This window comes from Lontra canadensis, unplaced genomic scaffold, assembly GCF_010015895.1.
Source record: "Lontra canadensis isolate GAN:19392208 unplaced genomic scaffold, GSC_riverotter_1.0 scaffold8, whole genome shotgun sequence".
Classification (NCBI taxonomy): Eukaryota; Metazoa; Chordata; class Mammalia; order Carnivora; family Mustelidae; genus Lontra; species Lontra canadensis.
This window is the reverse complement of record NW_022631002.1, coordinates 12,100,529-12,113,256: the sequence shown is the minus strand read 5'-3', so window position 1 is coordinate 12,113,256 and position 12,728 is coordinate 12,100,529. Positions and strand designations below refer to the sequence as shown.

The 12,728-nt window shown below is 39.3% G+C and overlaps 1 protein-coding gene across 1 annotated transcript in view; it reads right to left on the bottom strand.

The window, feature by feature from the left end:
* The window catches only part of RFWD3 (ring finger and WD repeat domain 3), a 44,630-nt gene that overhangs the window by 17,470 nt on the left and 14,432 nt on the right, over positions 1-12,728 (bottom strand). The window contains exons 3-6 of the mRNA XM_032853961.1: positions 11,265-11,467; positions 6,516-6,586; positions 4,880-5,071; positions 4,689-4,780 (exon numbers count right to left, since the gene is read on the bottom strand). Of these exons, the coding sequence (XP_032709852.1) occupies positions 4,689-4,780; positions 4,880-5,071; positions 6,516-6,586; positions 11,265-11,467 (558 nt within the window). The remainder of the gene's footprint in view (positions 1-4,688; positions 4,781-4,879; positions 5,072-6,515; positions 6,587-11,264; positions 11,468-12,728) is intronic.

Here is a 12,728-nt window from a genome sequence, read left to right as displayed (position 1 = left end):
CATGAGCATGGAATGTCTTCATTTGTGTCATCCTCAGTTTCTTTCATCAATATTTTATAGTTTTCCACGTACAGGTCTTTCTCGTAAGTTTATTCCTAGGTATTCTGTTTTTGGTGCAAATGTAAATGGGTTTTCTTAATTTCTCTTTCCGCTGCTTCATTATTAGTGTATAGAAATGGAATGAATTTCTGTATATTGACTTTTCATTCTGCAAATTTACTACATTCATTTATCAGTTCTAGCAGTTTTTTGGTGGAGTCTTTGGGTTCTCTACATACAATATCATACCATCAGCAAATAGTGAAAGTTTTACTTCTTCCTTACCAATCTGGATGCCTTTCATTTTACTTATTTCTCTCATCTGATCGCTGTGGTGAGAGTGGACATCCTTGTCTTGTTCCTGACTTTGGGTGAAAAGCTCCCACTTTTCCCCCACGAAGGATGATTTAGCTGTGGGGTTTTTCATATAAGGGCTTTATTATATTGAGTATATTCCCTTTAAACATACTTTGTTGAGATCTTATCATGAATGGATGTTGTACTTTGTCAAATGCTTTTTCTCATCTATTGAAATGATTATATGGTTTTTAACCTTTCTCTTATTGAGATGATATATCACATTAATTTACTAATAATGAACCACCCTTGTATCCTGGGAATAAATCCCATTTGATCATGGTGAATGATTTTTTTTTAATGTATTGTTGGATTTGGTTTGCCAACACTTTGGTGAGGATTTCTAAACCTATATTCATCAGTGGTATTGGCCTGTAGTTCTCTTTTTCTGTGTTGTCTTTATCTGGTATTGGTATTAGGGTGACACTTGACTCACGGAATTAATTTATAAGTTTCCCTTCCTCTTCTGTTTTTTGAAAAAGTTTGAGAAAAATTAGGTATTGGGGAGCCTGGGTAGCTTTGTCGGTTAAGCAGTCGAACCATGACTTGGGCTCAGGTCATGACCTTGGGGTCCTAGGGTCAAGCCTTGTGATGGGCAACACACTCAGCAGGGAGTTTGCTTCAGGATTCTCTCTCCCTCTGCCCGCCCCCCGCTAAAATAAATAAATAAGTCTTAAAAAGATGGGGGGGCGGGGGTGCCTGGGTGGCTCAGTGGGTTAAAGCCTCTGCCTTCAGCTCAGGTCATGATCCCAGGGTGCTGGGATCGAGCCCCGCATTGGGCTCTCTGCTCAGTGGGAAGCCTGCTTCCCTTCCTCTCTCTCTCTGCCTGCCTCTTTGCCTACTTGTGATCTCCGTCTGTCAAATAAAATCTTAAAAAAAAATAAGGTATTAACTCTTCTTTAAATGTTTGATAGAATTCATCTGTAAAGCCAACTGGTCCTAGACTTGTTTGTTGGCAGTTTTTTGAGTAATCAGCAAAGTTTTAAATATAATCATACATTAACAAACACGCCTACAAAGTTAGCTTTTTCAACAAAATTACCCTCTTCACACACCTGCCATGTAAAAACACTAAACATTTACTGGACCAAGTAAGTTATTTGTTGGACGAAACAGAAAAAAAAAAAAGAAGGAAATTAAAATCATCTGTAATTCCACTACTCAGTGACTACCTGCAGTATTTTTTACTTCGCAAAAAACATAATCACCATATGTGCTTTTCACATGACAAAATATTACGTGCACTTTAAACGTTAGTTTAAATAAATGTGTAGTATCCCATCACATGGATATGCCAGAGTTTACTCAACCAATTAATTCTCTCAGTTTGGATTAGCGGTGTGCTTAAATGAAAAGTCTCATGAAGTAAATCTTTTTGTTTAGAAAAATGATTCCATTTATTTACCTATTTTTAAAGATTTTATTTTTCTATTTATTAATCTGAGAGTGAGCGAGAGAAGAAAGAACGAGGCAGGGGAGGGGCAGAGAGAGAGGCAGACCCCCTGCCGAGCAGCAAGCCTGACTCGAGGCTCTATCCCAGGACTCCAGGATCATGACCTGAGCCAAAGGCAGAAAACTGAGCCACCCGGACACCCCTATTTATTTTTTAAAAGACTTATTTATTCATTTAAGAGATAGAGAGCTCACATGAGTGGGGGATGGGGCAGAGGGAGAGAATCTCAAGCAGACTCTCGCTGAGTGTAGAACCTGACGTAGGTCTTGATCTCTCGACCCATGAGATCATGACCTGAGCTGAAGCCAAGAGTCAGACACCTAATCGACTGAGCCACTCATGTGTCCCTAAGGATTACTTTTAAGTAATGTCTACACCCAGTGTGGGGCTTGAACTTACAATCCTGAGATCAAGAGCTGCATGTTCTACCAACTGAGCCAGCCAGGCACCACCCCCCCATTAGTAAATCCTTGCACACATTTCTTTATAAATCATTTCTTTAGAATAAATGCCTGAAGTAGAATTACTTTTAAATGCTTCTGAAGCATAAGGCCAAGGGTCTCCTAAATAAACAATTGTGTCAGTGTACATTCTTACCAGCACTATTATGAGAAAACCCGTTATCTCTGCGATCTCTTGGTGGGTATTTTTATTTTTTTTTAATGTTCTTAAAGTTTATTTTAAGCAGTGTTATTAACAATTGTTCTTGGTCTTCCAAAATCCTGATAATTTCTTACATTGCACAACACGTGCAAAGATCCACTTAAGAATTTTCTGTGTAAGACATCCAGATGGCCAACAGACACATGAAAAAGTGCTCCACAATACTTGGCATCAGGGAAATGCAAATCAAAATCACAATGAGATACCACCTCACACCAGTGAGAATGGCTGAAATTAACAAGTCAGGAAACGACAGATGCTGGCGAGGATGCAGAGAAAAGGGAACCCTCCTACACTGTTGGTGGGAACAAAAGCTGGTGCAGCCACTCTGAAAACAGCACGGAGGTTCCTCAAAAAGTTGAAAATAGAGCTACCCTATGACCCAGCAATCGCACTACTGGGTATTTACTCTAAAGATTCAAATGTAGTGATCCAAAGGGGCACATGCACTTGAATGTTCATAGCAGCAATGTCCACAATAGCCAAACTATGGAAAGAACCTAGATGTCCATCAACAGATGAATGGATAAAGAAGATGTGGTATTATATATACAATGAAATACTACGCAGCCATCAAAAGAAATGAAATCTTGCCATTTGCAATGACGTGGATGGAGAGGGTATTATGCTGAGAGAAATAAGTCAATCAGAAAAAGATAATTATCATATGTTCTCCCTGATATGAGGAATTTGAGAGGCAACATGGGGGGGTCTGGGGAGTAGGGAAGGAAAAAATGAAGCAAGACAGGATTGAGAGAGAAACAAACTGTAAGAAACTCTTAATCGCATAAAACAAACTGAGGGTTGCTGGGGGAGGGGGGTAGGGAGAAGGTGATGGGGTTATGGACGTTGGGGAGGGTATGTGCTATGGTGAGTGCTGTGAAGTGTGTAAGCCTGAAGATGCACAGACCTGTATCCCTGGGGCTAATAATACATTATATGTTAATAATATTAATAATAATAAAGAATCTTCTGTTGCTGTTGTGGGAGGGCTTAGGGACATGAGCAGCAAAATATGGCAACAGTTGAGTAATGTGTCAGATCTTCTTTTTTGTTGTTTTGTTTAAGGTATCATTAAGCCTATTATAGGGAAGAGGAGACTAAGACATGGAAAAATGTTCCAAGTGGTTATAAATTATCTACAAAGAGTAAGACAAGGAATCTCTGATTAAATGTTCATGGTATTTAGAAGCAGAGGCAGGCAGTAAATGTAAACCTTAGAGAAGAACTGGAATAAGCTCCAAAAGTTCCAGGGAACCTCTCTGCCCACACCAGGTGTGAGGTATTACTGGAGGGCTGTAGGTTTCTCTATGACTTTGGATTTGGTGGGGGGGGAGCTTAAGGCACCATGGTCTTGGCTTCCCTGGGTCATGTTACTGCTGGCTTAACTAGCAGAGGTGATTGTGAGTTTGTGGGGGATAGCTAAGTGCTCCTGCAGAAGGAAGAACTGCTCTACTCCTTCTGAATCTGCCTGCTCCAATCAGCACACAGCACTCAGGCTCGGAAAACAGAGGTTTATACGAGGCACAGAAGACAAAAAGGAGTAACTGGCATGGTCCGCCACCCGTCATCCTTCTTTTATCTTCCCCTTCTTTTAAGGGATTAGTTTTTCATGACCCAGGTGTCAGTCTTCCCAGAATGAAAATGTTGTATGATGATACATGGGTCAACGCTCCCTAGATTATATGACAGAAACTTTATTTAAGCTGGCAAACTAAAATTGAAAACCAATGTATTGACTTATATAACCAAGAAATCCACTGAAGCCTAACTTCAGGCATGGTGGAATCAAGGGCCAGGAACCTCTCTTTCTCTACTTATCAGCTCTGCTTTCTTGTGCATCCAATTCATTGTCAGGTAGGCTCCCCCATTCTACAGCTGAGAAAGTATACATTCAATAAGCCTGGGGCCCACAATCAGTGAGTTAGCTAAAGTCACAATTACTCGATACTCCAAAACCTCATTTGTAATGCTATATGGAGAGGAAACCATGTAGACCTCCTTCAGAAGATATCAGACATGTATTATAAATCACGATGTGAGACAAATTGCCAGTGATCCCCCAGAGATCACCCCCCGCCCCCGTCACAGTCCAGGTAAAGCCTTAGAACCATATAAAGAGTGATTCATACCTCCTTTTTCAGATCTGTCAAGTAGGTAGATTCTTGCCACCTACCTTTTCATGCGCTCCTGTTCACTGGTGTCCAGAGCTCTCAGGGTTCGGGCATAAAGAACAACAATGTCACTGTGCTTGGCTTTCTTGTTGCACTAAAGAGCCCAACAAGATATAATCAGCGTGGTTCTAGGAATCCTCCTGACTTAACATGTTGACTGTGCACACGCTCATTCCTTATCTATGGTTCTTACCTGGGGACATTTTCGTGCCTGGCCCTTGAGCCACTTAGAAATGCACTTATACCCAAAGAGGTGCCCACAGCGTAATGCTGAGAGTCGATGATCCCCAGCATTGGTCCAATGTTCAAAACATATTGTGCAAGTGTCCCCATCTTCATCATCCATAGAAACAGAAGGTAGAAGAGGGCTGGTCTTCTGGGGAGACTGAATGGAAACCAGAATACAATTAAATTAGAGAAAATACAGAATCAGTCTCAAAGAGGATGTGCAACTCTATCAAAGCAAAACCACACAAAAACAATACAAACCCAACTGAAAACACTGTGGAAAAACTGCAACATCTCTGAATCACCTGTCATTCTTTGTAAAGTGCAATCTGGCCAAATGTTTCGTATAAGCCATGAAATGAAAATATTATTTCTCTTGGATCTTATGAAATTCTTGGGATTTTTTTTTTTCCATTCAAATGAAGAAAAGGAGCTATCTTTACAAAGACATAAAAAAAAAAATGAAACAAATCTAGTAGTTACCTGGATAACCAACAAAGGGAAGAGTAGGTTGTTATACATTCAAAGTTAGGTTCATAATCAAGTCAAATAGTTATAAAATACTTGAATAGAAAATACATAAAAGAAACCCAGAAAAACAAAGAAAGGATATAAAGAGCTTACAAAAAGAATACAAATGGTTCAGAAGTGTTCATTTATAATTAAAAAATGCAAATTAAGATAAGAAACCATTTTTTCACTTATTAGATGGTATAAACTGATGTCTGATGATACCAAGCAATGTTGAGGGTTAAGGAAGAAATAGCCATGCTTCCCACTGTTGCTGCGGGTAGAAAGTGACACAAATTTTCCAGAGGGCAATTTGGCATTATCTATCAAAAGTATCTTTCCTTTCACAGAGCAATGTCTCTGGTAAAAATACATCCACAAATAGTCACAAATACTTCCAAGACATCTATACAAAGATGCTTATGCAGCATCATTTTACCAGTAGGAAGGAGAGAAGTTAGGAAGGAAGGAAGGAAGGAAGGGAGGGAGGGAGGGAGGGAGGACGGGAGGACAGGAACAACTACAGTGTACAAAACAAGAGTTAACTAAAAATTTATTTATGATTGAACACTATGCAGTAATGAGTAAGAATGAGATCCCCTTTTGTGTAAATGTAAAAAACAGAACATTTATGTACATAAATAAATTTACATGGATACAAAATTCTTCTAGAAGAGAAAAATAAAAACATGAGGTCATATAGAACTGTGGAAAAAGTAAGCCAATGATATTTTGAGATTTGAAGAGTCCACGGTTGATGTAAATAACTCGTATTAAGGACTATGTGTTACCTTTGTAAATAAAAATTGTTTAACATGTAGCAATCATATTCTACCAGATATTTCATAAACTTCATTCATATCCACTATTTTAATAAAAACTTAACTTTGTTACGTAGGCAAGACAAGTCATCCTCACCTCTATCCCTGCTTTTCTAAACCTGTGAGGAAGTAGTTACATAACTGAGTAAGATGGGTTGGACTCACACCCTGACCTCCTGCCTACCACGTCTGCAAGCTTTCAACTTTAGTCCATAGCCTCTTCTCTAAAGGCAAATCCAAACATTTCATTTAAAAGGATATTCAAATTACCTGTTTGGGGAGGGTCTTTCCTCCACTGATACATGTAACTTCTTGCTCTGCTGAGGTACCTCCTACTTGCTCTGCACCAAGTCATTTCCAGGAACAGTAAGAGAAGTAATGCACAAAAGAACACAGAAGTCAGGTATGAGAGGCAAGCAGGAGAGCCTAACTCACCATAGCTTTCCATTTCTAATTGGTAATAATGCTGGAAATTTCCCCAAGTAGTAAAAGTGAATTTATTTTTAAACTTATTTTGGATACTTTCAATATACATGAAAAGTAGACAGAACATTATAATTAACATGCAAGTACTCTCATCCAATTTCAAAACAAATCAGTATTTTGCCCATTTTGTTCTAAGCCCCCATCCACATTATTTTCTTTTATAATGCTTAATAACTCTCTAAAATGTCACTTCACTTGTAAAAATTTTTGTAATACTAGCTGATAAGGATTTTTTTACATAGATACTATCATTACCATATTAACGGAAGTAACAATGATCCCTTCATACTGTCTAATATCCACGCAGTTCATACTCAGCATTTCCCAGTTGGTTTCAAGTTGCTCTTTACAGCACATTTACTGCAATTGGAATCTAAGCAAGACCTCCACAAACTTGACTACTGAACCTGATAGATTTTTTTTTTCACTCTATTCTCCTTCATTTTTTTTTTTCTTAAAGATTGTATTTAATTTGTCAGAGAAAGATCACAAACGTAGGGAGCAGCAGGCAGAGGGAGAAGCAGGCTCCCCACTGAGCAGGGAGCCCAATGTGGGACTTGATCCCAGGACCCTTGGGTCATGACCTGAGCCAAAGACAGACACTAAACTGACTGAGCCACCCAGGCATCCCTCCTTCATTCGTTTTTATCCCGTCCTTGTCACTGATTTGTTGGAGGATATCTGGTCATTTGTCTTATGAAATATCCTACATCCCATATCTGATGGACTGCTTCCTTACTTGTTCTATGTTTCCTATAAACTGGAGGTTAAATCTGGAGGCTTCAGTAGACTCAATTTTGTCATTTGGCAAGAAGAGGGGCAGCAGGATTATGTCTTTGGTTGTTTGCTTCTGACTGCAGCACACGAGGCTCCTACAGGGTTTGGGTGGGATCAGCCTGACTCCTAGACCAATTATTAAGTTCCTCATCAACCTTTCAAAACCTCCATTTAATGGTCAAGGAGGTGACTTTTATTTAGTCATTTTGCTTTTTGAGGCTCAAATGATCCCATCATAGCTTGTGGGAGCTCCTTTAAACTGATTCTTTAAAAAAACAAAAACAAAAAACCCCACAAACTTTTATTGAAGTGGAATATAAATACAGAAAAGTATAACCTCAGTATTCCACTCAGTGAATTCTCACAAACTGAACTATACAACAGAACATCACCCAAAATCCCAAGAGTGCCTTTTATACCTTATGCCCTCCTTACTTCTTGGGGGTAGAGGGGAGATGATTTGCCCCCACCAAAGGTAACCACCTTAATAAATTCTAGGACCATTTAATGACTTTTGCCCGTTTCTCTATATAAATAGCATGTCAGAGTTATTCAACTTTTCTGTGTCTACTAATTTTACTCTACATTGTTCATAACATTCTTCTAGACTAACATGTCCAGTTGTGGTTCATTTATCTTCACCGCTGTATACTGTTTCATTGTGTAAAAATATCACATTTATCTGTTCTATTGCTGATGGGTATTTGGGTGGTTTCCAGGTTTTTGCCATTACAATGCCATTACAGTCTTGCACATTTCTACTGAACAGTATTCCTTTCTTTGGTTACATATATAGAAGTAGAAATGCTGGACCCTAGGCTTTATACATACAGATGAGTTTGTAAAGATACCACCTAAATGACTGTACCAATGTATACTCCCACCAGCAGTGCAAGAGTGGTCTGGCTGCTTTATATTCTCTCCAAAATTTAATACTGTCAGTCTTAAATTTTAGCTCTAGTGGTGGATGCCTATTAGTTACCACACTGTGGTTTTAATTTCCATTTCCCTGATGACTAATGAAGTCTTTTTTATATATTTAGTGGCCATTTGGCTACCCTCCTTTGGCAGTACCTTTTAAAAACTTCTGCCCATTTTTCTGTTAGCCTGTAGAAATTATTTCTATAAACTAGATACAAGCCCTATTCCAAATACACGCATCATGAATGTCTTCTCCAGTCAAGAGGTTCCCATTTCATTCTTCTAATGATGTCTGTTGATGAACACAAGCTCTAAATTAAAATTCACCACCTCTGTCCTTGATCTGTTTGAGAAATCTGGTCATCTGTCCTGTAAAATGTCTACCTCCTGGATTTGACGGATTGCCTCCTCATACTAACTTTTATGTACAGTAAATTTACAGAGTTGTACAACTATCATCACAATCCAATTTTAAAACATTTCTATCATGCCCTAAACATTTCTCAAGCCAATTTAGAATCATTTCCCATCTGTACCAGCAGCCACAGGCAAGCACTAATCTACTTTTTCTCTATAGATTTGCCTTTCCTAGCCATTGTATATAAGTGATATCATAAAGCAGCTACGCTGGCTCACTGTCATAAACTGAAAAAGAATTTTCTAATGGAATTTTCTTGTATTGCCTCTAAATTTCAAAGTACTCCTTACTTCTGGGTTTTATCGCATACCTATTCTCCTTATACTAGTGTGGTTTCTTTTTTTACACAAGGTCTCTGATCCACTAATACCTTATTTTTTAGTATGAGGCATGAATCTAGTTTTACTGTTTTCCAGTTAGCAATCCAGTTTTTACAACAGTACTAATTTAGAAGTCTATCTTTTCCCCACTGATCTGAGATATCCCCTTTACAATGTACTAAATTTTCTTTTCTAAGATTTTATTTGAGAGAGAGAGAAAGAGGGTGCATGAATGGGGTGAGAGGCCGAGGGAGAAGCAGACTCCCCACTGAGCAGGGAGCCAGACGTGTGGCTCGACCCCAGAACCCTAGGATCAGGACCTGAGCCGAAGACAGATGCTTAACCGACCGAGCCACCCAGGCATCCCCTATACTAAATTCCCATGTATGTTTAGATCTTTTTCTAGATGTTCCGTTATAGAATGTCCCACATTTTAGATTTGAATTGCTGCATCTTTCAAGTAATATTTACCTTGTTCCTCTACTTCCCATACACTGTACAACCTGGTTATTGTATCCAGTCTTAAGTAAATTCAGGCTTTTTGGGGGGCAGCAACAGTACTTCCTTAGGGCTATGGATATTTTTCTTTCTTTTTTAAATTTTATCTTGAAGTCTTCTCTACATCCAACATGGGGCTCGAACTTACAACCTTGAGGTCAGGAGCTGCATGCTCACGTGACTGAGCCAGTCAGGCGCCCCTCCGGGTATTTCTGATTGCAAAACATCAAAATGTGCATAAGGTCTGGTGCTGCTAGCCTGGTCCCTCTATTAAAAGGAATGTCATTAACTTTTCAACCTAATGGTTTTTAGGATCCCGCTGATCTTTGCCTAGTTACGTAATTTCATTAGGAGTCAGGAAATCATGACTTTTTCTTATCATTCCTGCTCTGATATTAGCTGGAATTTTTCATTTAAAAAAACTTACCTAATGATAGATGGGAGGAATGAGAGCCAGAGCAAAGAGAATTTTTAGGTCAGTGAAAACATGTATAACCCAGAGGTGAACAGTAAGGTGGACTATGGACTTGGAGTGATTATGCTGAGTAACAAATCACCATTCTGGTGACGGGTGCTGACATGAGGAGGCAATGCATGGTGGAGACATGCCCCTGGGAAACCTATGAACCTTCTCCATTTTATTGTGAACCCTAAACTACTCTTAAAAAAAAAAAAAAAGTCTTAACAACAACAACAAAAAACCAACAAACCTCGTTCATCAACTATTGGGTTTTCCTGAATATAGTTCACATAGGAAAATACAGGATAAATGCTTAATCCTTCACTTAGCAGTTTTCAGAGTAATGAGTCAGGGCTCTAGTAACTTAGGATGCTGATAAATGAGGTTTTAAAAAGTACCTAATTATGAATTTATAGGTTTTTCACAAATTTGATTTTAACCTACATATCAATCCATAATCCAAGAATACATATCCATTATTCATTTTGATGTTTATATCATCCCATCTTATGCCACAAGAGGTCCTTTTTAAGGCTGCTCCCATGCCTACAGACACGATGAATCCGTGAGAGATGGCTTCCTTACTTTCTGGCACCATCAAATGACCTGGGTTCACCTTGTTTATCTCCTATCCCGGGTTTGGAAAGCCATTTCTCCAAGAAGCCCTGGTTCCTTTAACTGGGAAAAGACCACAGTCTGGGGTATCAGAGGGTAAGCAGGACATATGCTCTAGTGGTCTCTGCCCCTGCTGCTAAACAAAGTCCTACTTGCACAATATATAACACTATGCTAGGATGTCAAAAGTGGCAGACTAGACAGGGTACCGAATTTACAAAGCTTTTCTTTTAAATAATAGAGGCTATTTCCTTCTCAGATGTCAAACAAAATATAAGAGGATATAAAATGCTATTATAAAGTGACCAACTTACTGGGTCACAAACCACATTAAATTTCAAGTTCGAGCAAATCCTCTATAAAGGCTTGTGGCCCATGAATGCTCTGTACTAAATAAAGTAGGAATCTCTGGCATCTTGGGCAGGGAAAGGGACAGTAGCAAAACACAAATGGAGAGTTCCTCGCTTTCTGGAGGCTAAGCTTCCTGGGTGTCAGCCTCGTGAATCCAAAACTGAATAAAATACCTTCTAAAATGACAGCTCTAGTTTCCTCCGCCTGGACAACACCATCTTCGGCCTCTGTGGAGCTCTCACTGTCAGAACTGGAACTGCTTGAGACTTGCAAGTCTTCAGAGACAGGATTCCTGGTCTCTGAGTCCTGAGAGGTCCTTGGCAAAGGAGGCTGGGTCCGACTCACTTGAAAGTAAGCATCCAATGGTGCTCTCAACCTATGTATGCAGAAAGACAACAGAAGTACAGTACAAGCACAGTCAAATGCCCCACCATCACAAGAAAACTACACAGTAGTCTGAAGGTAAATCCTAGTCAATTCAACCCATCCATAGGCCGTTAAATGCTGCTTTGACCACTGAAGCAGAAATAGTAGTTTTAGGCAGTTGCTGGCTGGCCTGGATAGTCTCTTTTCCACTCAGTTATTACATTAGCCACACTGGAGGCTGACTCTTGCTAAAAGCAAATTCTACTTTACTGGCTTTCGGCCATGTGTCAGTATCTTTTAAAGGTCGCAGTGCAGCAATTTCTCCACTGGTATTAGGGGGCTGAAAGACAGTGGACAAGAAGAAAAAGGGCTCTGTTGATCAAAATAGCCTCACAGGGTTCTGCTGCCGCAACAGTGCAGACCACCATGTTTTGGGGTAAAAATGAAGTCTGGCTTCAGTCACCACTGCTTTACCTTACTTTAAAACGTTTTCCTTTTAAAGTTTAAAAAATGTCACGTTAAGGTTAAAAACACAGCATGATATCCAAAAATAAACTCAGAATGAGAAGACCTGGGAGCAGATTTTAACACTTTAGTTGCGGCCGGCTGGTAGAGTTAGCCAAACCCACAACCCTTTTGCGGCCACCCTCACATCTAAGCCAACCGACCATACCCTCCATCCAGCACAGAATGACCTCCAATATTAAAAACCAAAAAAGGGTCCTGTACTTTAGAACATACTACCTAGCTACTAATTACAAAGTACTACTGAAAGGTGATCTACTTCTAAGTTTTAATAATTGTCTTTATAGGGGCACCTGGGTGGCTCAGTGGACTCAGGTCATGATCTCAGGGTCCTGGGATGGAGCCCCACGTTGGGCTCTCTGCTCAGCAGGGAGCCTGCTTCCCCTCTCTCTCTGCCTGCCTCTCTGCCTACTTGTAACCTCTCTGTCAAATAAATTAAAAAAAAATCTTTAAAAAAAATAATTGTCTTTATAACATTATATTATGCCCCCCGAGACATCCCTAGAGACTGCTCACACAGAAAAAAATTGATTTCTCGTAGTTTGGCAGCAATTTATGGCAAACCAGTGCTTTCAATTAAAAAATGATGACAGAGCAAAGTAAATGTTATCTGGTATCCAATTCAACAGTTGGAGGATTCATATTTGTTTAAAAAAGAAAAAGAAAGAAAGAAATGTGAATAAATTGCAATGAAAAGCAGCAATTGTGAATCCTTTTTTTTTTTTTTTAAAGGATTTATTTATTTA